The sequence below is a fragment of the Poeciliopsis prolifica genome, unplaced genomic scaffold (genome assembly GCF_027474105.1).
Source record: "Poeciliopsis prolifica strain line A6 unplaced genomic scaffold, Auburn_PproV2 SCAFFOLD045, whole genome shotgun sequence".
NCBI lineage: Eukaryota > Metazoa > Chordata > Actinopteri > Cyprinodontiformes > Poeciliidae > Poeciliopsis > Poeciliopsis prolifica.
This window is the reverse complement of record NW_026562420.1, coordinates 1,054,541-1,079,659: the sequence shown is the minus strand read 5'-3', so window position 1 is coordinate 1,079,659 and position 25,119 is coordinate 1,054,541. Positions and strand designations below refer to the sequence as shown.

Below are 25,119 nucleotides of genomic sequence, written 5' to 3'. Positions count from 1 at the left end.
ATTTTATCCGTTTCCTGAGAATCCTCCCGTAGCTACTGTGCTGTGCCTGAAGCCATAAACCATTTCCTTAAGCACGTTTGAACCCTTCAAGATTTACAGAGACAACAAGAGAAAGTTGCACGTAAACAGTGTGCAGTTCCTGTCCGAGCAGCAAGAACAGAGGAGGGAGGAGACTGACCTAAGGTTATAGAAAAGGAGGTAGGACACATACGCTGCAAAAAAGGAAGGAGGAATCAAAGGAGAAAGCAAGAACATCTTTAGAAAAAAATGTTTTATTTAGACTTTAAACTTATAGATTAAGCACTAAGAGAGAATATTGATACAACTAAATTTATACAACTGAACAAAATGCTGGCATTTAACCATATCTTTACAGAGAAAAAATATTCGCAAAAATTAGTTTTACAACTTTTTACTCAACACAAAAGAGCAAACGTAAAAAAAAAAAAAAAACCGTGACAGTCCTCCTGGGCTGTGCGAGTCGAGGAGGCCCAGCAGCTTCACGGCAGGTTGTTGTTCCAGTGTCGCTCGTTGGGCAGCACCCTGCAGAGCCGCAGGCAGCAGCTGATGGTGGGCTCATAAAACACTGTGTCCGGTTCCTCTGTCGCCACAGTGCTCCCCCTGCTGGCCGGCGCAGAACTCCTGAACAGCGAAGGTTTAGGGTCTTTAACTAAAGTTCTCTTCGTTACGCATCCCAATTCTAGAAGTGCCTGGTGGGAAAACAAAGAACCAGATTTTAGTTGTCAAAAATTAGAGGCTCAGTGGTGCGAGTTTCATACGATTCTTGCCAAATAAAAAAATCTTCAGTTTTAATTACAGGTTCATTCTTCTCCTCTTTTGCCATGTTCAACTTCAGACTTTGATGCATTTTCTTTTCTTTCTTCATGTGATAAAACTAAAACAAACTGCAGACTTATAAAGCAGAAGGAAACTGTAATATGGTATGTCTTACAAAAAAAAAAAATGGTGAAAGGTGCATCCAGCCTCTCAACATTTGCTTCAGGTCAGTCTGGGTAGGCACCAGTTTTGCTTTAATTATCTTAAAATCAGATTACATGGAAAACATCTGTTTAAATCAAACATACTGATTACTCTCAGTTGTAAGCCACACCAAAAGCTGTAAACAAACTGTTTTCTGTCCCCTTGCATAACTAATGATTTGTGTTACTTCTAACAGCTTCAGTTTTTTGAGTGATATTTCCTAATAAGGAGTTGTTATTCTGCAGCTCCAGATGCAGAAGCTGGAACCAAACCATCTCTGATTGGGTTCTCCTGACCAGCGCAGAAATGTCCACACATTCCAGGCAAACAGCAGAGACGTGCCACGATATTATTATACAGAGCATACTCACTTAATGAACATAAGCTTCATTAAGTGAAGCTTATGTTCAATTAATGACCAACTGTTATGAAAAAAGTAGCTTTATTTCAATGAATCAATCAATTTGATCTGTAAAGCACTGAACTTTTGTCGAACCCTCACAATCTGCAAGTACAAATACCAGAGTTGTGAAGTAAACTGAAGCTGGTGGGATACTCCCTTTTGCTCCCGTCTCTGTAAGAGGACTGGTGGATATCAAAAGAGATGCTTTTCCTCACTTCCCTGGACTGGCCAGGGGAGTCGTTGCTCAGATTCGTTGCTTCATTTCTTAATAAAATAATAACAAAAATGCATTTTGATTCGTTTTTGATTGACTCAGTGTTTCACCTTCGGTGAGACTTATTTATCTCCTTAACACCAACATATTGTAATAAAAGACTAACTATAATTCCACACTTTTCCCCGCTGGGATTAATAAATAACTATTCTATTCTTCAAACCTTTCAGGAAACCATCCATTGTTGCAAAAGCACAGTTTGGTCTCGTGTGTCAATCTCTTATTTTTATCAACAGCAGTTTATATTTAAACTGTAAAATTAAAGGCTTTATGAAGTCCTTAATATATATTTTTTAAAACTATTTTCCTTCACAATGGACAGTTTTTTGAATGTCATTAGTCAAAAAGGTCAAATTTGTCCAAAATGTCAGACCTGACATTTTGTAATTATCTAATTTTGCTTTCATTTACTTTCTTAAGTTGATTTGTGATGTACAAAATCTAGAAATCAAAATGTAAATGACAAAAAACAAAGCTATTTTCTCAGAAATGCAGCATCAGCATGCATCTTCTCCTCAGCAAACGCAGTGCAAAGCTCGTTCTCCTGCAGGAACCAGGAAAACCAAAATTCCACTAACATCATTTCCAGAAGAGAACGTAAAACCTGCTGCCTGTCGTAAGTGGATTTCCATTTACCTGCACGATGTCCAGCACCGTCACAGGCTGCAGGGCGTCTTTGTAATGTTCCAGCAACGTCTGCTGAGTGAGGCCCGGCTGAGACATGATGTGGTACAGAACCGCCTCCAGGATTGCCTTACACACCGGCCGGTTCACCTTTCCGTCGATGAAGCGCCACGGCCGGCTGATGAAGCTCAAATTCTCCCTGCATGAGACGAGATCGGCGGTAGAACAAAGCAAATAACCGGATCTGGGAAGTGTGGCTAAAGCACGCTGCAGGGGAAACTCACTCTGTATCGACTGATGGTGATTCTACAGCCTCTTCCACTTTTTCACCACTTAACCTGCATTTTCTGAACCTCCTTGGTCTGACTTGTTCTTGCTCAGTTTCCATCTCCTCTCCTTCTTGTTCAGGCTGTGTCGACATTTCTTTCCCTGTTTCTAAAATCAGTGTTTTATCTCCGCTTCCATTATCTGTTTGCTCTTTCTGCTGTTCAGCTTCACTGGGTTTCCCAGTTCCATCGTCTGCGTTGGGTTTCCCAGTTCCATCGTCTGCGTTGGGTTTCCCAGTTCCATCGTCTGCGTTGGGTTTCCCAGTTCCATCGTCTGCGTTGGGTTTCCCAGTTCCATCGTCTGCGTTGGGTTTCCCAGTTCCATCGTCTGCGTTGGGTTTCCCAGTTCCATCGTCTGCGTTGGGTTTCCCAGTTCCATCGTCTGCGTTGGGTTTCCCAGTTCCATCGTCTGCATTGGGTTTCCCAGTTCCATCGTCTGCGTTGGGTTTCCCAGTTCCATCGTCTGCATTGGGTTTCCCAGTTCCATCGTCTGCGTTGGGTTTCCCAGTTCCATCGTCTGCGTTGGGTTTCCCAGTTCCATCGTCTGCATTGGGTTTCCCAGTTCCATCGTCTGCGTTGGGTTTCCCAGTTCCATCGTCTGCATTGGGTTTCCCAGTTCCATCAGCCCAGGTCTCTCTGTCTGTTTGCTTCTCTTTGTCAGATGCAGGTTTTTTCGCAGGCGGTCCCTCGGCCTCCAGCTGCATCGCTTTAATGCACCTCTTACGTGCAAAGGGGAAGTTGTACTGACTCGTCAGGTGGGGACGCCTCTTGGCGTTCTCGTGAGGCTGAGACATTTGCTTGCAGTTTACGGTCAGGAGCCACGGCTCGGCGTGCTCCATGAGGACCCAGCGGACGCTCAGGCTGCCGACTCGGACCACCTGGCCTTCTTCCTGCAGGTCCTGAAGCAGAAAAGCGTCTATCAGAAACATCTACTTTGCCCAAGAGGATCCCAGATTTTTACGACTTTCCATCCACAAAAAATCACACCAGCTGCATTTCCAATACAAATGTGCACAAATCTTTGTTGACATCCTATTAATGTAAAAAAAAAAAAAAATTTGAAAAAACAATTTTTTGATATTGTAGTTTGTCCATTAAATAAGAAATTCAATTAAAATCACATGTGAATAAGATAGATCATGCAATAAGTCACTGAAAATCACAACAGTAACGGATGTGAATTGTTACATAAGTTATATTCATAATTCAGCCGGTGTCTCCTCTGATAATATTCCCTGAACAAGATGTAAGTATACACCCATATATATACATACACATCTACCTGCATATTTACATAATAATATATATCTATTTACACACCCACATATATTTACACTCGCATACAACATCCTGCACCCAATTGCCCAAGACATCCACAGTGCTGTTATTCCCAGTCAAATTCATCACCCCTGTTCATCCTTATACTTTTGAATAGTAATTATTTTGAGTTTTTTCTTGACATTTTTTCCGAACAACAGGCTGGGGAAGCGTTGTCCCAAGTATAAGGACAAGTTCTTTGTACTTGGGAGTGGCTACGCATGAAATTGTAGTTGGCCATTTTACGAAAGACCTATGTCTTCAATAGGTTGGAATGACACAACTTTTTACGAACTGTGTGATGATGTGAAAATTCAGCTGCACATTGTCTGAAAAATACAAAACATCATCCTTCTACTACTTCCTGTTCTTTTTTTGTTGTCTCCGCCAGTAGTAACATCCGGCTGCTGATCATATGACTTGTGTGATGCAAAAAAAAAAAAGTGTTTCCATTGCAGTTTTGCGAAATACATTCTTATGGATATGGCCAAAAAAAAAATTTACTTTATTGTGGTGCAAAAACTTTTAGTGAAAAACATTTTTCAAAATTGCAGTGTTATTTATTTTTTTATTCATTTGACTTTGTACTTGCAATTTGCACAATTTTATGGTTAATGGAAATGCAGCTGGTGACAAAAATGTCCAGCCACTGCAGCCTATAAGCCAAATATGGGCAACATAATTTGCTGCATACACCAAAATAGATCACCGTTATTCATGCAGTAACTTTAAAAAAATAGATGTATCGATATCTCAACAACTATTTGGGAAAGTTCATTTAGCTGTTCCAACATTTCTTCAGTTCTATATTAACTTTCATTAACTTGTGAAGCAAAAGTGAAAGGTTAGCAGCGAGTAGACAACATTAGCTTTGCACGTTTACCTTCAGGTACTGCTGCAGGCTCCTCGTGCGTCCAGACTGCGCCTCCTGCAGGTGGAGATGAGAGACGTGGAGATCCCGTTCATCCAACCCCTTTTCACCGGCTTCGTCTAAACTCCTCCTGAGCCGAGCGCACGCCTCAATGTCCTGAGTGCTGTACTGTCTGTCCTCAACCAAACGCTTGTCACACTCCTCTGCAGTGGGCGGAGAGTAGGACGGCGACAGGATGATGCGGGTGAGGACAGGGGGCAGCAGCGAGGGGCCGGATTTGGTCAACTCCAAAGGCGGAGCAGCTAGAAACAACAACAAAAACTTTGATTTTTACAGCTCAAAAACTTACTCGTGCAAGTTTTGAATCCTCTGATACCTACTCTGTTCACAAAAGATGTGGTGAGCGGGAGCGTCTCGCAGACTGAGATTCAGGATGCACGACTCCACCACAATGTTGTCGTTCATGTTAAGATTGCGCAACTTAACTAAAACAAAACAAAAAATGCATTTATTAAATTGAAGGTTTTTTTCTCAGTGTTTTCAAAGAACAACTGCTGCATAAGAAAAAAACATGTTTTTCCAAAAAAAAAAAAAAACACCATCAATAGAATGACAAATTTCATTGAACACAGCGGAAATAAAAGTGAAAAGTAAAAATAATAACAAAAAGTTTTACCAATCCCTGGAGAGCAGTAGCCCCTCATCAACAAGTAGTTGGTGTGTGACGCCTGGTGAGCGTTCACTTGAAGCTTTTTTCTTCCATCACACTCATCCCCATTGTCATCGTCATCATCATCTTCTTCCAAAGAAGCCATGCTGGAAATTAATAAGTCGTATTTTTTAATATCACATTTTTGCAATATTAATGCACAAAATGTGTTTATTTAAGATTAGCTATTTTTGATTTGTCTATCTCAAAATAAACTTCTTTCAAATCTTTGAAAAGAAAGAAAAATGGGAAGCTGATCAGACACTGGTTTCATTCAAACAGGAACTCACTTCTTGACTATTTCATTGTCCACCAGGCTGCTGTCCACCACTACGATTTGCTTGGGGATGGACACGTGGATGTTCAGCCATCCCAGAGTCATCAGGCTGAGGGAGACCAAGCAGGCGCCCCCTGGAGAGCTCAGAGGGAACTGCAGCATATCTGATAGGTCTGGAGGATTCGGCGACTCATCCGTCTGCTCTCTGCTGGATGAAGCATCATCATCTTCAGATGGATCTTTCTGCTCATCTGATTGGCTCTTCTCTTCTGTGCTCTCAAATTTCTCTTCTGATTCCCGGGATTTCTCCTCTCCCCGCGTTACACTTTGGTTGTTGTCGACTTTGTCTGTGGATTCGGATCCAGCTGTTTGTATCTGAGGTTCCGTTTCAGAGCCATGCTTGGCATTTTTTGACGTTTTCCTGTCGCACACTTCCTCGTCGGTTTGTGACCTGTTTTCAGGTTCGTGATAGAAAGCGGTGGTAGGCCTGTCGGCCCCTGGCCCTCTGGTTATTAAATTTCTCAGGAAGCAGAAGGAGTCAGTGCACAGGGAAAACGGAAAGCGCCACACAAAATGCCTGCCAGAAAATAAAATACACACAAATTATTTGTTTAAGCTGTTAATTTCCATCAATTACTGGATATCATTTTTTCATTAATTTCAGGTCACCCTAAAATGTATGTTTCAGAATTTGGGCCAATATTGATAACCAAAAAAACATAATATATATATATATATATATATATATATATATATATATATATATATATATATATATATATATATATATATATATATATATAACATAAACACAAACATATATAGAAAGTAATATATATATATATATATATATAAAATCTCTCTCTCTCTCTCTCTCTCTCTATATAATATATATATATATATATATATATATATATATATATATATATGTATATATATATATATATATATATATATATATATATATATATATATATGTATATATGTATGTATATATATGTATACATATATATATACATATATATATATGTATTGATATACAGAATATATCTGTATATCAATAAAGATCTCTCTCTATATATATATATATATATATATATATGTATATATGTATATATATATATATATAGAGAGAGAGAGAGAGAAAATTATCTCTATATATGTAAATAGAAAATTTTTACTTATCAGATCAATTCCAATATGTGACAAGAAAACTACAAAAACAAACCCCCAGCAACATAACTGAAACATAAATGGCACTTTGGCAAACTTGGCTCTGTTCATCCAAACTTACAACACAAAACAGAAAAGCAGCATCAAAGTTGAGCACGATTCCTGCCAAAGAAGCAGCTGTGAGGATAATTCATTACGAAAATGGTTCAAATTTTGTCTGAGACTTATGAGTTGGCAGAAATAATACAGAGCTTTGTGTTCTCAAAACTGATTATTAAGAGTTGGAGGTTTGCACTGGCGCAGTTTTTGCAAACTGCTATGTTCTGTCATTTTATTTATATATGTCTAAAAGCAGAAAACATTAATGTTTTAATCGTGTTTTTGTGTTCAAACCTGAATTTTAAAAAATGTAAATCACTTATACAGGAAATAAGAACGCTGACCTGTAGTAGGTCTGGGACATCTGGAAGGACATGGGCAGCATGGGCAGACCTCGGTTCTTCTTGGGCTCCAGCGTCTTACTGATGCGACGGCGATTGAACATGCGCCTCTTCTTGCACTGGATGAACACTCGACAGAGCAGGTCCGGGTTATACTTACTGTATGTGTGGAAAGTCTAAAACATGAAAAATAAAACTTCATTTGGCAGAAATTTAAGAATTCATAATTTAATGTTATGAATCTGGTCATGAGACTCAATCAAAATATTTTAAAGGGGCAATATGATGTATTTTCCAGCCATACAGTGCCATTTTGCAGCACAATGAAGTAAATGTTAACATCAGCAGTGATGAGATGTTGCATCAAATATGACTTAAAAATAATTTTTACTTCATAATTTAACACCTTGAAATTGGGCCTCTGTCTCTTTAAGAACTCCAGCTCTTTCTGAAACTCCACTTTCAGAAAGTCATCTCTATTAACCCCTTAACAACATTATTACAAGGGTTGCACTGAGAAGAAACTCAGTTTCCACAAATGTCTGAGTAGTTGGCACGGGAGATTAAAGGATTTAATCAGAGCAACACTCCAGATATGTTTTTGACGAAGGAATAACACTATAACATAATGCAATGTAAAGCTCAAATGGTCAATATAACATAATAATGCTCATTTTTTCTTGTGAAATTTCAACAGAAGACCAGCAGAAGCACGTCTGAAGATAAAATTCACAATAAATGAACACCTCGCAACAATAAGAGCTTAAATAATGTCCTATTGCATTTTACATTTATGTTTTGTCACCTGAAATGATCTGAAAGACTTCATCTGACCATTGGTCATAGACAGAGAGCTCTGGATCAGATTGTGTAAGACGATAGCATGGATGTCTTCTTTGCTGTGAGGAATAAACACAAACAAACTATGATAGGCACCAAAACCAAAAAAAAAAAACATTCAATCAAGTTTAGTTGTATAATGCAATTCAGCAACATGGTAGTTCAAAGTGCTTTACATCTTGAAAACAAAAAATATCAAAGACACCTCACTGAGTCAAAAGTTGTGAAATCCATAAAAATCCTTACCAGTTGATGATGTCTTTGGATGGGACATATTTTCCACTGTCTATCGCAGAAACTTTAAATCTGCAGATGAAACATTATGCAAATGGTCTGCTTTAAAGATAAACACACAAAAATCATCTATTCTAGTGTTGGCTTTAAGAACTCCAGCTCTTTCTGGAACTACATTTTCAGAAAGAGCTAAGGCACTTTTTTGCCGTGGGGTCAAAAAATTAACTTAAAAGTGCACACATTTGTTTCTTGCAATTTTTTTTGTTTTAGTTTTACTTGCTCAACAATAAACTTAAAAAAAATATATCTGTATATCAATAAAGATCCAAACCATAAAAATGGGCCTTGGACTGCTGCCTTATTAAAAGAAAAAGGCAATTTAGAAATGTTGTGGATCATCCATTGTTTTCTATTTTGTTGGGCAAATTTTCTCCAATCTTGACTTGTCGTCAGGGCCCGAACAAAACTCATTTTAAAGGACTACAAATGGCCCCTAAACCACACTTTGGACACCTAGTGATCTGTTCTTACCGTGCAAAGATCTGCTCTTGAGAGTCTGGTATGACAAGGTTGCGATCAAACATGATGGTGCTGAACTTCTGTCTCAGCAGCCGCACGTACTCCGAGAAGGCTTTGGCGCAGTCCTGAAACACAATGAGCAAGTGTGAATCCACATCCCCTACCGTCAACATGAAACGGGAAGAAAATAGAAACGGATTAACGCACGTCTGCTTGATCGGGGTCAGCAGGTTTGTTCTTCTCCAGCAGCCTCATCAAAGCTTTGTCCTGATGCACCTCAGCCAAACAGATCCTGAGACGCATAGCTCATTAAAACGCCTTGAGGAATTTAATTGCAAAAGTTCAGTCTAACATGTGCTCTCTAGTCCCACCTGTAGTTCAGAAGTGTTTGAGGATTTTTCAGGATGTATCTTGTGCGACGTCCAACAGCGACAGACGTTTTATCTTTTGATATGTCAAACTCTGCATGGAGAAGATCTCTTACGACACAGTGAGGCACAAACGGTCTTTTTATCTGCAAAACAAGAAAGAAAGAAAGGAAAAAATAACAGGAAAAGAAAACAGTAAAAAAAGAAAGCATATGGGTATTTGTACCTTGCTGTTGAGCAGGTGTGATGCCACGGAGCAGAGCATCATGACTGAATCCTCCTGAACGGACCAGTAGACTCGGTGTCTGGTCATTCTCTTCAGGGCCTGGTGGTCAGTCGCATCATGGGCTCGACTGCGTTTTTTAGGTTCTGTACAACAAATGCACACACAATAGTGGAATTTCAGGTATTTATTTTTTGTTCATTTTTTTAGGGCTTCAGTATGCTCAGTTTCAAATTTACAACAGTTAAAGGTTTAAGAATTTTCTTGCATAGTAACCCAAGTTCAGTGCATTGAATACGAAATATGATACATTAAATTAGAACATATGTAACACAGAGTCTCGCTTGTCAAATTAAAAGTATCTTTAGCAAACAGCAACCTTCAAGCAGCTATTAAACATACTTTTAATTTTTGTTTTTAAAGGGGCGATATTACGCATTTCCAGGCACACGGCGCCATTTTATAGTGCGATCAAGTAACTGTTGCCTTCAGTTGTTATACAAAAGCTACATATCAAATATGAAATAGAAGAATTTGACTTTGTTATGTAAATTGGACCCTTATCTCTTTAAAAACTTCTGTCCGCCCACAGGAAGTCTCCAAAACCTGGCTCCCCTGTTGACCTTTTAATGTTTTTACCAGTGTTTCACTGAGAAGTAGCTCCTATAATGAGCTCGGCAGATGTGGAGTTCCACTGAACAAACAAATACAAAAACAAATAATATTACTAAATAAAAAGAAAAACATTTTAAACTTTTAAGGTCTGGATATTGATGATTTCATTCAACAGATTTTGTGAATTTTTACAAACCCTCCAGAAAACATCCTGGAAATTTTACTGTCAAAAAAATTACACCTTTCAAATCTAAAAATATTTCAAGCACCTCCGAACCATGTTTCATGGTAAACAACACAATACCTTTTTTCTTCTTGCGTGGGGCCTTAATCACTTCTGTTTTCTTCCTCTTCCTCGTCTGTCCCTTTCCTCCAACCACCAGCTTGTTTCTTAAAACTGACTCTATCCCCATCTGTTTACAGAGAAATTGATAATATTTTTAATCAGCAAGTGGATATAAAAAACTTAAATTAGTATGATTTTGCAGTTACAGCAAGTGGATATTAGAAAAAATGGAAGCTGACACGCAGTCATACCTCAACGTTTTCTGGGATCAGAGTTCGCTTGTTGGTCAAATAACAAGGTGTGAGGCCTTTTCCTGCAATTACAAACGTCATGTTAAATTCAGGAACAACATGACACCTCGGGAACTTCACGATAACTCACCGGGTTTTGATACAAGTGACGAAAAAAAGCCTTTCAAGAAACTCACCAGCTTGAAGACTCATTCTGAGGGAATTTCTACTCAGCAGGCTCTTCAGTCTCAGTTTGGAATCTGGTCCCTCTGAAATATTTGGCCTCTAGAAATGATAATAATATCAGTTAATAAAAGTCTTACTTCTACATACTGCTTCAATTTTGGCCTGCTATTCCGATGTTTATGGTACCGGCTTATTGGTGAGAAGGTGACATGTCCACAGCCAGTTGCGTTTCAGATGACTGAAGAGTTCAGAGTCCAGACCTGCTGCTCCTCTGCCGTCTCCCGGTACGGAGCCGTCGTCACAAACTTCATAGCTACCTCTGAGGGAGCAAACATGGGAGAAATGAAAGATATTAATTATTACAGCTGATTTAATTCACAATCTAAAAAAGTGAACGACAAGTAGATGCAAGCTTCTATGTAACGTTACATCATTTTATCTGTTATTCAGAGTGCGATAGAGCAGCCGCACTGAAGCCAACAGGAAGAGCCTCTGGAGATTCCATAGAACAGCTGAGATGATTATTATTATTCCTGAAGGCCCTGTGCAGCCTCACTGCAGCAACAAGATACACACCACTGAAAACAACACCTCCCACGCTGGACCTTACTAATCCGCTCCCACAACTCCACAAAAACAAGGACAAACGGGCTGAGAGGCGGATCGTTTCCAAACACGTACGCACACTGAATGTAAGTAAGCTCATACAAAGTTCTTCACCAAGCAACGAACTGTCCAAACTATTATAATAAACCACAGAGGTGGAGGGCCATAATTTAGATCTAACTGAAAAGGTAGATTCTAAATTATGATTTTAGAATCTGGTGTTCTGCTCCAGAAAGAGCCTGGAGCAGAACACAGTTTTATAGGGAGGGCTTCATTCCATTCACATCGTTTGATAATCCACTTGGTTACAGAACAGACAGAAAGCACACGTATATTCTTTCACTAGGGGAGCCATGAGAAATAAAGAAACAATTCAATGACTTTATTGTAATGCTAAGGCCAGAGAAACTGCATCAGGAGCCTTTTGATGAGCTCATGCATCACACAGGAATCATAATACAAAGTACTATTGATTCAGTTAACCTTAACAGTTTCCCCTGCACTGCTCTGTGAGACGAAAGCTCGAAAGCTTGGAAACTGCATAAAATTTCAAAAGGTCCTGAAATTGTATGCATATATAATTCAAAACTTCAACATTCAAAAATGCTTTCTTCATCCCAAAGGGAAATGGATTGTTGTTGTAACTCATATCAATTCAAACTCAAATAATGCTGTATATTGGCAAATGAGATATGTTTTTTTTTCTCCTTACCTAATTAAGACACTTTCGATTTAGAAGTGTCTTTAGAAAGACTTCTACAAAAATTAATAGTTTTTTTTTCTAACATTATCTTTTCTTCTAATACATGAAGAATTTATTCTGCTTACTTTAGCAGGTAACTCATTCCAGCAATCATGTTGTGATCGTGCACAAAAGGAGGCGACGAAACATCGTCCGGGTTGTTTCTCTTGCTACGAACCACCCCTTCAAAAGAAAAAAACCGAGACATTAGTCAGATCTTAAAATAACTGTTTTACTTAACATTGTTTTAAGGAATGATTTAGCATTTTGTGCTGATGTGTCAATGTACCCAGTGGCGTATTGAGGCAGACGCACATCAGGTCAAACCAGAAGCTCTCCACGTCCTCGGCGGTGTTGAACGTGTACTGGCGCCTCTCGAAAGGTGAATCAGGCGGCTCCTGCACCAGCCAGTAATGAGGCTCCGAAGTGGTTGTGTCGACAATGGAGGCGTTGCGCTTCAGATAGAGAAACACCTGGATGAGAGTAAAACAAATGACAGAAATAATCAAATTCTGTCTTTGAAATTTTTGAATACCAGACTGATAAGTAGCATTCTAATGTTAAATGTCACATTTTCCTTAGCTGTATGCAGAAAATCATCCTAATTAGCAGAAACAGAGGATCTGAAGCATCAATCTGTGTGTAATTAATCTGTATAATGTGTTTCACTTAATGATATAATGTGTTTCACTTAATGATAAAGTTCCTTAAATTACCAAAAACACTGTTAGAATATTAATAATATTATTTTTAATAGTATTTTAATGAATTGAATAGGTCAGTACATAAATGTTTTTATTTTAATTCCATCTATGAGATCCCTCAGTACCTGGTCTTTGTCTTTGAATCTCTCAACTACACCGAACTGCACCAAACCCATGTAGGCCAACTTCTGCAGGTTCTCATGAAAGGCAAAAATGTATTTCCTGGAGAAAAAAGAAATGGCAGTAATTGCTGCTCAGCAGACAAGGTCATGGTTTCTGACAGAAAATTCAATTCAAAGGTGAAGAAAAAGAGGAAGAAATGAAAATCACCTTTTGTAAAGAAGCTGTCTTTTCATTCTAGCAGGCAGCGCTCTGACAAGATAGTGCTGCTTCACAGAGTCACTGAGGTAATCCTCCAGCTCATCCACCTGCGGACGCACAAGCATAAGCAGAAAATTGTTGCTTGTAAACGTAAAAGAAAAAAGAAGGATGTTTCCCGTGTCTAACCATGAGGAAATAGAGTGGATTTTGTGAAACATCATGTCCTGTCATATCTTTGAAGTATGTCTTTCACATTTGATGCTGAATAATGCATGTATGTTAGGATCGAATGTGTGGAATTCACATTGTTGTGCTAATTTTGTTTTGTTTGCTTTTTTTAAACATTTTATAACATTTCAAGAATCAACTGGGAATTAAATTTCAATGTTCCGTGAAAGACCCCCAAAATTATTAGCTGAATTAATTGCAAAGCAGGAAAAGCCATCAGTTTTAGGAATCAGGACAAAAACTTTTTATTGGTGCCAACAGCATAACGTAGTGCAAGATTAAGTACTATGGATGTACAGAGCCACTTTTGTTTTTACTTCCAATACTGATATCTGAGAAATTCATGTGCAGATTTTTTTTCTTTTTATACACAGATACAAATGTACTTGATAACTCTGCACTAGTACAGCTCACTTAAATACACCAATAGCTTCACAAGCTAGGTCAAACATGTAAAAACAACACAGCTTTTATTTGTTCAGTCAGTGCAAATAGAACTATAAAAGCCAATGTAAAATAAATAAATAAAAAACTGAAGCTGACTAAAACAATAGGTTGACTAATTTGGTCAAACGTGTAAAAATAAACTGCAACAAACCTTTCAAATGGTTCAGAAAGTTCAATTAGGAATCCAAATATAATGTAAAATAAATAATAGCACTTGTTGTCTCTCAGAGCACAAAGCATTGAATTAGACTGAATAGATCTGCCCCTATTTATCAGGCATTGTCAGGTTATAAGTAGGGTGTGACTGATGCAATGCCAAAGAAATTTCTAAATCTGACTGAGAACAACATAAAAATGATTTGACAATGAAGAAACAAACTGATAAACAGAAAAAGCGCTTTTATGTTTTTCTATCTCTCATTTCCTAATCTGGGGTCAATGACTTGACCATCAACAGTTTTTGATTTAATTTCAACCAAAAAGTATTCAGCTCACCACAAAGGATTTACTGGAGCACCACATGTTGCTTTAACATCTGCATAAAACTTTGCTCTTACCTTGTAATTGATTTGGACGATCTGCACAAAAATAGAGAGAGGCAAACACAGGAGGAGACTGCGAACCATCGCCCAGCCGCTGGTAAAGCCTTTGTGTAGAGGAACAGGAGGGATAAATCTCCTCCATGAGTCTTCATCAGCATACACTGTCAGAAAGATGCAGGAAATAGATATGTTTCTTTAATGGCCTTAAGTGGTAAGTAGCTTTACATAGAAATGCCTGTAGTTTTTTTTATCACTTTACCCCAATGCCACTCTCTTACCTTTCATGTCGGCGTCAGATGGATCCGGTTTAGACTGATCACCCTGCAGCCCTTCTTCATCACCTAATCCCTCGTCTATTGGAGGCGGGTTAGAGGTTTCGTCCTGCTTTGCTTGCGATTCTGGGAGCCCGGCGCCAGGATCGGAGCTGCCGGGATCGGAGCTGGATGGTTCCGCCGGACTCTGACTGGCAGAGAGAGCCGCGGTCATGTTGTCCCGCAGCGGGTGGCCGTAGATGAGGTACCAGAGGAAACTGTGAATGGCACGCAGACGAATCATCTTGGGCTGGAAGCCCAACGTTTTGCCCAATCCAGGAACTATAAAAGTCAAAAGAGAAGAAATACAGTTGGAAAATTAGTTAACATCACAAAGAGTCCTGAAATTGCATGTATTTATAATGCTGTCTTACGGCAAAATTATTTGTTTTCCATAACAAATTAGGCACTATACTCCCTGGAATTCTTGAAATTGTATTAATTTTCTTTTTTTTTAAAGTGCCATAAAAACATTTTCTAATATAATTAGCCTCATTAACAGATGGGATGGAATTATCGAGCTCAACAATATTCTCCACTATAAGCGGCAGATTTGCTTTTCTCAGAGGAAAGAAATACTTTTGATCACTCTGCAGCTGTTTTGAAACTGCAATGAGCAAACTATCTGTAGCACTTCAAAACCAAATTTTGCAGATTTATTTCATATTTTTGCTTGAGTCGATGCATCAAAATTAAAATTCTTAATTAGAACTCTAATAATAATCAACATGCTAGATTTAGCATACGTTGGGCCAGACGGCTACAGAGGCAGTTAGTCAGGGCGGCAATTTTTTGGGGTCCCCACAATTTTTTTTATTAATTTTTTTTATTAGAATTCTTTTTGTGCATGTGTTTTTTGCATATGCCTGTCACAATAAGCAATTAATAAATCAATCGTACAGTAAATTAAAATGAGAGTGATAGTTTCCATTCTGATGTGTTTTATTTTTTGAAAAAGAATTTTGTTTCCAGACATCACAGTCCGTTTTGTTTATGATTTCTATTTTGTGTGGTTTTTTTTTTTTTTTTCAATTTTATTTTTTGCTTTTGGTTATTTTATTTTAGATATTTCAAATGTCTTTCAGTTCCACTAATAAGTGTTCTTTACAAAATAAAAGTCTGTTGGCCTCTGAGAGAGCAAACTTACATTATTATTCCATTATCAACAAATTACTGGAAAATAGTCCCAAAAACAATGTTATTGTTTATAGTTCAGTTTCCAATTTAAATAAAAGTATGAATATTTTATACAATTTTGTTTTAAATTCTTTTTGAAAATACTATGAAACTGTGTTGTTTCTACTTCATGTCATAGTGTGACAATCTCCCACCAGCACATTTTGGTTGAGCCCTCTAACATGGATATTCAAACTATCAACTAGAAAACAAATATGCACATCTTTGCTTACAAAAGCTGGCTTGACAAACACTTAAATCCCAATGTGTCATTACAAGTGATTATTAATAATGTATATCAATAAAAGATCCTGAAACCACAGTGTTGTCTGGATACTTCAGTAAAAGTAATCACAGAGAACCTGGCGTGGGCTTAAAGCTTGCGTCTTCGTCAGATCCTAACATCTTGTTTCTTGAGACACTCTTCTGTGCTTTTGATGTGGTTGCCTTTTCTGATTTGAGTTGCTCTCTTTTTTCTTCAGCAACCTGCAGACTGAGGGACAGACAATAAAAGACTAAATGAACATAAGTTAAAAGAAAAAAAGCAATCAGAACCCAAACATGGCGTAAGCTGCTATTTATCAAAGTTGTGGTCGCTGTGGGGGGCAAGGAAGGTTGGAGGGAAGATGAGAAAAAAAACTCCTTCCTATCCTACAACGACGCAGAACTTTTTACTGGACCTCAGTAGAAATGGCATTTCTTGTTGGTGCTCACCGTCCAGCTGCATAGGAGCTGGAGATCCTGAACCGGATCTGTTCAATGAGTTGACTGACCCTCCCATCACTCGGCTGAATGGATGGATGAGCAATTATGTCCACCTTCGTGTGTGAAAAAAAAAAGAGAAAGAAATCACAAAAACATTATAGCAAGAGTTAACAGTTTAGGTATTTTCATTCTAGTTTAGTCCTATTTCAATGTGACTTTTGTTTGTCTAATTAAGTCAGTTTTAATTAGTTATTAGAGTGCTTGCTATTTTATGTTAGTTAAGTATTGTTTAGTTTTAGTTTAGTTAGTTGGTTAGTTTAATTGTTATAAATACTCAACAAGAGAAACCATTTTCAAAAGCAAAAGCAATCAATTATTGCTGAACAACTGATTCTGATATTTTCTCCCAAATTTTGCTGTCGCCATTTTAGAACAGCCAGGAAAATTGAGTGACGTAATTTGGTGACAGGTGACAAAGTGCTTGTGTTTCAGTCTGAAAGGCGGATAAAAAAATTCATAAACACAAAAACAAAGCATATTCCATCTATAATTTTAGTATGATTGATAAACACAGTACAGTTTCAGATAACTATAGCTTTCAGCCATTAATTACCATTTTTATTTATTTCAGTTAGCAAAATGTTTTTTGCAATTTCAGTTTTTGCCAATTCATTAATATTAATTAATAAGTGATAATTAATATTAGCTGTAATAACTTTGGTGACTACTTCATGATAGCTGACAGCATGTGGTTCTCCTAGCATAAATTCAAGTATGGCTCCACACAAATGCAGGCCATTTCCCACCCGTGGAGTGGAGTCTGCCTACCTTCTTCGTGACCCCGTCCTGTATGACAGTGGTGCTGTAAAGCTTCAGCAGGCCTTCCCTGGACAGATTGTGGACAAGCCGCAAAACAGTCTTCTTGCAACACTTTGAGCTGACGCCATCCTTCTTTTCTGCATCATTGATGATTTTCTGCAGCCTGAAAACAATTAACCATGTTGAGATTTCCTCTTCAGAGTTCAATTCACTTCACAAAGCAAAGGAAACAAAACTAACGGGAAGAAGCCCTCTATGATCTTAAAGCTCTGAATTGCTTCGACAATCATGTTCTTCCTCTTCAGCAGGCGGTAGGTCTCATGGGATCTCTGAAGGAAGAAGAGGGGAAGAAAAAGTGGTCAACTTTAACCTTTTCATGAGGAAAAAACAAACAGATGACAATAAGGCGTCATCACCTGCGGCTGGAAGGTGCTGTCAATCTCAACGATCTCGGCGTTCGCCGGGTTGTCAGATGGATGCACAGCCTCACTCTGAGACAAAGAGCTGGCAGGAGTCGAGTTGGGTTGATCCTCTCCTTCCACTGGAGATTCTTTTGATGCAAGAAAAGAAATGTTAGCAAACCAAAACCCTAACTCATTGACTGATTTCTTATCTGAGCTATTCAGTTTCCATTTCAGAAAAAGTGGGTTGACATAGGTTAGGTTTTTGTTCCTAACATTTTTTTAAAGATGTAGTTTATCTGTAAATGTTGCCCTAAAAGATTTTTTTTTAAATTTACAAAATCCTTCAGAGCGGGCCACAGATGACTGCAGAGCTGCACTTTGGACAAAGTTTACATACTACGGTCTATTCTTGTCAAACTACCTGGAGCAGGAATGGATTCGGAGTCAGGTGGTGTAGCACTGTTGGATCCGCTGCAGGACGGGCTCTCACCTGAGAAATGACAGGAATGATAAAAACACAGAGTTAAACATTTTAAACACATCACCAAGCTGATAATTCATGAGATGTCAAAAGTTATGATCAATTAGATTCTCACTCTCAGCTTGAGCAGACTGTGAATCGGGAGCATCAGGTTCTGTCTGCTTTCCTGTCACATAGTCTTCCTCCTCTCTCCTCTTTGCTCCACATTTTTCATCTGCTTCGTCATTCTTTCCGTTCAGCTCTTCATCCTCAGTGTGATCAACAAGAACCGGCTGGTCCTCCTCTTGGTCTTTGTTTCGACTTCCGCCTGCTTTCTTACCCTTCTGGGCTTTGGGAGTTTTGCGGCTTTTGCTCAAGGTGGACGATGTCTTGGTGTCGGACTTGTGCGACGCTGAAGAGGACAGCAGCTTGTTCCTTTCCTGCTCTTTAGCAAACAGCTGGAGTTGATCGCTGGCGCTCGCGCACCTGTAGAGAGAAACGATTACAACTGAAGTGACGAGCTGCAGACGAAGGAATCCAAAAAACGGAAAACAGTCAATCGTTTATACAGACTTGTGGCTGATAAATTTTGTGGTCCTCTGCCGACCCTCGTCCTCCATAAAACTCTGTAGGATGGAAAAGAATCGAATATAATAAAATGACTGAAGAACAGATGTAACTTTTCTTTTATAAAAAAGGACATCCTAACCCTTTAACATGTTTATTTTGCTAAATTAATTAGAGATTTTAACATGTTAGAAATGTACAAATAATCACACTTTTTTTTCCATTTTTTTTTTTTAAACAGACAAAAGTCCCAAAGTGGAACCTTCATATTCACATGTTTCCTGTACAAATCTGACGCACAAGCAACAACAAGCGATGGACGAAAAAGCCGCTTGTTTTGACCCAGTGGGAGCCAAAACAAACCCTCTAAGCCCCGAGAGGGTTCCAAGCAAAAGCTGCAGAAAAACCCATTATGGGTTTATGTCAGACTTTCTGTTAACTGGAGGTTAGGTTTGACTGACAGAACAGACTTTGCTCTTAACATAAACACAGACTTTAGGGTGAAATAAACAATTAAATTTACCTTAATAACACCATCTCTGTCCATCTTTCGACAGATCATGCGAGATTCCAGCCGACCAACGTTCATTCTTAGTCCAATGTCTCTGTGAGGAACTCCCTTTGTACCAGAAGACAGTACTGAGTGGAAAAAGAAAAAAAAAATAGAAAGAAAATATTTAGCTCCACAGTTTAGGAATAAGGAGAAACATGAGAAACAATTATTTTTACTTGCCAAATGCCACAATAAGAGAAGAGATTTTCAATCAAGTCCTTCAAAATTAGAAGGGTGAACTCGTAACTTTAGCATTTGGGTCAAATGCTGGAATTTTGGCCCATTTCTCCAAACAGAACGAGTATAACTAACTCAGACCATCTCGCTTTTTAAATAAAAAAGAAATAGTGTATATATGTTTTCAAATTTTATGAAATAAATAAAAAATAACAATGCTTCTCTCATTGGTCTAGTATATTGTAAAAGTTAATAATTTTGTCAAATGTAGGCCAAAATAAGGAAAATTTAATGACAGAAAGTGAGGAATGAGCAGCTCGTCTTTTTAAAAGGCTATTTTAAGATCTGCTTTTACTCTTTGCCTTTGTATTTCTTGTAATATTTCACTTCTTATAGTTTATAAATGGCTTAAAAATGATCGGTTTACTTTGCGATTTCTCATTATTAAATTAATCTAACTTACTGATGTGGTAGGCCTGCGACATGATATCCCTCTCCATGATTCGTCCCTCAGACGGGAGAACTCTTCCTCCTCCTTCAGTGTAGTCGTCATCATCCTCATCGTCGTCGTCAAAATCTGCAGGAGTTTTTTTTCCGTACGGCTTCAAGAGTTTTATGCAGCGAATAAGGACTTTACTGCCTGGAGCAGAAGCAGACAGGAATGATCACTCATCAGGCGCTAAACCAAAAACTCCGATTAAAACAATTACTAAAATAATCCCTCATTGTGGTGGTCACGTATGAAATAAATCCCGTTTACCATTTTTATTGGTGCAATGTTCAGCACTGGGATCCAAGTCTTCTAAAGCGTACTGACAAAACTCCACCAGCTTGCTATATCGGAGGTTTTTGAACAGACGCTTCAAGGTCTTCTCGTTCAAATTCTGAAAGAAGAAAACGGAGGAACATAATGGCAAAGCGAACAAGAAGAAACGTGAGCAGTCACACACTCGAGACGCTCACAAGGTGCTCTTTGAGATTGTCCACAGTGGTGAAGTGATCAGGCAGCTGCAGCAGAAAGTCGGACACGTGCTCCATCAGGATGTCGTATTTGTTCCGCCTGAGAGAGCAGAAAGAAGGAGGTGAACCACAAGAAAATGAAATGAGACAGGATCACAACACAGGTTATTTACAAAAGATATATATTTTCTTTGAGACTTTTTTTTTTAAGTGGAATTTCTAAATTTATTTTGATGTTTTTTTGCTTTTGGAAAGCATGAAAACAATTGTAGAAATGGATAAAAACAACATACACACCAACAAAACCTTTTCTGTTATTCTGTCTTTGTTTAGTTGGTTTATTAATCCAGACTACATACTTTAAATATACATAGTCACAGTTGCTCCTGTTGTTTTAAGCTTCCAGAAGCTTAAAGTATTGACCATTCTTGGTCTATACTAATATTGACTGTATCAAATATATAAATGTAATTATATTGACACTACAGGGGTTCGTAAATCGGCATCTTACGATTCACACGCTTTAAATTTATTTATAAGAGTTGACTAAATGTGCTGAAAAACAAAACAGACCTGTTAACATGGAAACGCTTAAGCAGGAGCAGAATGGAGTGCTGCTGCTGTCCCGTCTTCAGCCGTCTGACGTAAGACTGCATGGTGATCAGTTCATGCTTGACAAGACACTTCCTCAAGTAGTGCATTTTTCGAGCATCTATCCTGCACAGAATCAACAGCTTGTGTCAGTGTGAGCATTAAAATAACAATTAGCTGCGTTTCCATCAACCATGAAATTGCTTAAAGCAAGCACGCCAATTTTGCAAAAACTGTTTTGATTAAAGGTTTTCCCCCGCTAGGATGAGGTGGGGTTTTCGAAATAGAATATTTTTGCAAAACTGGAATAGAGACACTTCATTCTTTATTAGCCGGATGTTGCTAATGACGAAAACATTGAAGAAGAACTGCGGATTGTTTCAGACAATCTGCAGCCGGCTGCATCAGAGCTCTCACAGCATCACATAGTTCATAAAAAGCTGTGAGTCATTCCAACGTGTTGAAGCCATAGCTCTTTCGTAAAATGACTGACTACAATTCCCCCAAAACATGTGTAGCCGCTCTCAAGAATAAGGTGCGTGTCGTTCCAACGTCTGAATAAGACCCCAAAGTCTCCTCTGTTTGGCTGAATTATGAATATGTATTATGTAACTGTTTACATCTGTCACTGCCTTAATGTTCAATAACTCCTCATGTGAACAACCGTATTCATTTTATTTCTTAATGAAAACGCCGCAATTGTGAAATTATCTTTTTTGGGCATTAGCAGAAAACAAAGATTTGCGCACATTTGCAATGGAAACGCAGCTACTGTAACAGCAGACTGAAGCGAAGGACATCTCGAGAGTCTCCTACTTGAACAGACTCCCATGCAGATCGCTCTGCAGCTCTCCTTGCCAACGGCCCCGGCCAACTCTCTCAAGCACGCAGTACGAGTCGTTGCTGATTTTTGACTCGGGATCGCTGTCGCTTCCGATCAGGGTTCGGAAGCGCAGAGCCTGGGAAGCCACGACCACGAGCTTTCGTCCATATCTAGAGGGTGAAGTAAGAGACATGTATTCAGCTTTAAGTGACCAAACAGGTTGAAAGCTCATTGGTAAACAGTTATCGATGTAAGGAAGCCTAGGCAAGTTCATTGAATCACTGACTGTGCAGGAACCCTCTCAGAGCAAGCATGTGGTGACAGTGAAAGGGAACATCTCCGCTTTGACAAAAAGAGACCTCCAGTTGAAGCAGGCTCAACATGAGCAACCACATTTACTGGCAATTGTCTCTGCCTTAGGGCATGTTCCTCATCATTATCATCATGAATTGCTATTAAAATGCACCGACCTTTCCTGAGCCTCCTCTAGATTAACCAGAGGAGCGAAGGACTTGGAGCGGATTTGCTTCGTGACGTTCTTCCTCTCTTTAAAGAAGACACACGAGCCTTGGATGCCATCCTTATTCTCAGGAATGACATGAAGAGGATATACGTCTCTTCTCTCATGAGAGAATTTCTGTTTCTGTGTTTCACAGCCCGTCTCTGGGTCGATGTCCTTAAACCTAAAACAAAACAAAAAATACAAGATATCAAAGGGAAAACCACTTTAAGGTTTATGTTAGGCTTAAACCTTTAATAATAAAATGTATAAAGAAAAGCACAAAACACCATGCGTCTCCATGTATTGGAACGCGATGGTGATGACGTCATCTTTAGGCATGCATTTTACTGCATAGACTGATTTGTGCGAGTTAAACAGAGAACATGCTGGATAAACGAGCACCTATCAAACAGCTCGACGTCCTCTCTCTCCTCGGGCAGCTCGTAGAAGCTCAGGTCGGCGTTGCTAACCAGAGACCTCCAGATGAAACCCTTGGTGCAGCCGTCCAGCTTCAAGGGAAACTTGGGCTCTCTGTCCTCCAGTCTTATCCATAGAGTCGGGAGGGTTATTCCGTCCAGTCCCTCCAAAGCCACTTCATCCACAACGACGCTGAGCGCATCCATAGCTGAGCTAGCCCTGCATGCTACACGCCGCCACGCGAGCAAACCGAATCGAACCGAACCTTTGAACCCGTTCGGCTCCCTTCCGTTTGATTCTTCTTCTTATTTCTTGCTGTTAATCAAGAAAACAATAACTTTTTTTCATTAAAGTATGCCTGACAATACGGTACCGCATCTGGAGCAACCAGATTGCAGACTCCAGCTAATGTTTGTTTACGTCATGATTCAACTTTGACCTTACGCACGTACGTATGTATGAATGAACCTCGTCTCAAGGCGGCGCTCGAGGACACTTTAAAAAGCAGCGGTTTCACGAAGCCCAGTGGTCTGGAGGCCAACGCGAGGATTTTGCTCGTCTTACACACATTTTTTTTCCCTTTCATATTGCGACTATTTATTTTGTTATTAATTTGTGTAACTATTCTATTTTCCAATTCTATACATCCTCATCCAATTCTTTAGAATTATATTTAACAGGCCCAAATCATTTGTTTCAGTAACTCAACTCAATAAGCAAAATAAATGTATAATACACAGACTGATGCTTCCAGGCATTCATTCCTGTTAACCCTTTCAATACACTATCAACTTCTGGCCATTTTTTTGTTAAATCCAATATGACCGACAGACAAAACAAAAGCATGCCTACCGACCCTGTTCCTCCTACTATTCTATTATTCAAATAACAATTTGCATTTGGAGAAAATTACAATTAATCACCTAAAAAAATAAAAAAAATATGTATACTTTGTTTTATTTTCTTCCAAAATTTTTCTTCCAGCCTTTTTTATGCCTTAAGAAAATAAAAATAAAAAAATTGGAAAAACCTCCAATTCACTCTGTCAGAAAAAAAATCATGACACAAAGGATTATAATTCATTCATGAAATGAAATTTATGCTTAGAGCTAAGAAAAGCATTTAAAATTTGAATATAATATCAGATCCAAATACCACAGAAATGTGTGCTTAAAGAACAGTATGTTCATTAGCCGCATACACCATGTTCCAAATTATTATGCAAGTGATATTTTCTCAGATTTTCTTAAATGGTCAATGCAAATGATGGTCAATATAGTTTTCAAGTCATAAACTATTACAGTATAAACCAGGAGGACAATATCCTTTTCAAAACTAATAAAACTTCAAAATGCACTGTTTCAAATTATTATGCTCGGCAGATTTTCTAAACATTTTATGGATTGTAAAGAACTGCAAACGGTCATTCTTTGAATCTGCAGCATTTAGTGGTCACATGTACTAAAATCAAAAGCTATTTCATTCAAAAACACCCTAACAGAGTTACATGTTAACATAGAACCTTCTTTGATATCATCTATCACTTACATCCATTGAACTTGTGAGTTTGTGGAGTTTCTGCTAGAATTTCTTAGCAGGATGTCAGAAAACCTTCCCAGAGCTGCTGTTTTGATATGAACTGTATCCCACCTTCAGATCTTCTGCTTGATGAAACTCTTAAGGTTCTCACTAAGGTCAGAGGTCAGAGGAGGATGGTAACCACACCATGAGTTTCACCCCTTTTATGCCCATAGCAGCCAAATGACACAGTGGCATTCCTTGCAGCATGAGATGGTGCATTGTCATGCATGAAGATGATTTTGCTATTGAAGGTATGGCTCTTCTTTTTGAACCATGAAAAAGTGGTCAGTCAGAAAGTCCATATACTTTGCTGAGGTCATTTTCACACCTTCGGGGACTCTGAAGGGGCCGACCAGCTTTCTCTCCCCATTTCAGAGCTAAAAACGACTCCCTGAACATTATTCTATCTTACTTACTATGAAATGAACTTTTTCAATCATTAAAATAAACTTACCAAAAACACGTATATATTTGATGTGATGTACATGGAGTACCAACCCTGTAGTGCTGATCTTAATGACAGGATTATTTAGCTGAAGAATTCACCTGCAGCAGAAATAAATATTTTGCTCCTTTTTCCATTTTCA

General features: G+C 38.6%; 1 protein-coding gene across 1 annotated transcript; it reads right to left on the bottom strand.

Moving 5' to 3' along the window:
* Positions 1-254: 254 nt before the first annotated feature.
* LOC129376889 (general transcription factor 3C polypeptide 1) lies at positions 255-23,362 on the bottom strand. Its single transcript, XM_055056535.1, has 40 exons — positions 22,937-23,362; positions 22,503-22,715; positions 22,026-22,202; positions 21,192-21,335; positions 20,622-20,718; positions 20,419-20,542; positions 20,122-20,298; positions 19,452-19,567; positions 18,935-18,987; positions 18,498-18,847; positions 18,323-18,391; positions 17,914-18,047; positions 17,738-17,826; positions 17,507-17,660; positions 16,688-16,791; positions 16,336-16,466; positions 14,765-15,079; positions 14,502-14,647; positions 13,279-13,376; positions 13,074-13,170; positions 12,534-12,717; positions 12,331-12,427; positions 11,083-11,215; positions 10,908-10,995; positions 10,732-10,793; positions 10,499-10,607; positions 9,583-9,725; positions 9,360-9,502; positions 9,196-9,280; positions 9,001-9,113; positions 8,482-8,541; positions 8,201-8,294; positions 7,399-7,571; positions 5,796-6,359; positions 5,473-5,612; positions 5,177-5,281; positions 4,809-5,098; positions 2,567-3,507; positions 2,295-2,481; positions 255-710 (listed from the first exon to the last, which is right to left on the bottom strand). The coding sequence occupies exons 1-40, from the start codon at positions 23,155-23,157 to the stop codon at positions 501-503; spliced, it is 6,930 nt and encodes a 2,309-aa protein (XP_054912510.1). The 5' UTR covers positions 23,158-23,362; the 3' UTR covers positions 255-500.
* Positions 23,363-25,119: the final 1,757 nt, after the last annotated feature.

Coding starts and splice junctions, on each gene's coding strand:
- LOC129376889 (XM_055056535.1), bottom strand. CDS start 23,157: ATGGATGCGCTCAGCGTCGTTGTGGATGAAGTGGCTTTGGAGGGACTG. Junction 20,543..20,621: donor ACAATCTCAAAGAGCACCTT/GTGAGCGTCTCG, acceptor TTCTTCTTTCAG/AATTTGAACGAGAAGACCTT. Junction 13,171..13,278: donor AGACAGCTTCTTTACAAAAG/GTGATTTTCATT, acceptor TTTTTTCTCCAG/GAAATACATTTTTGCCTTTC.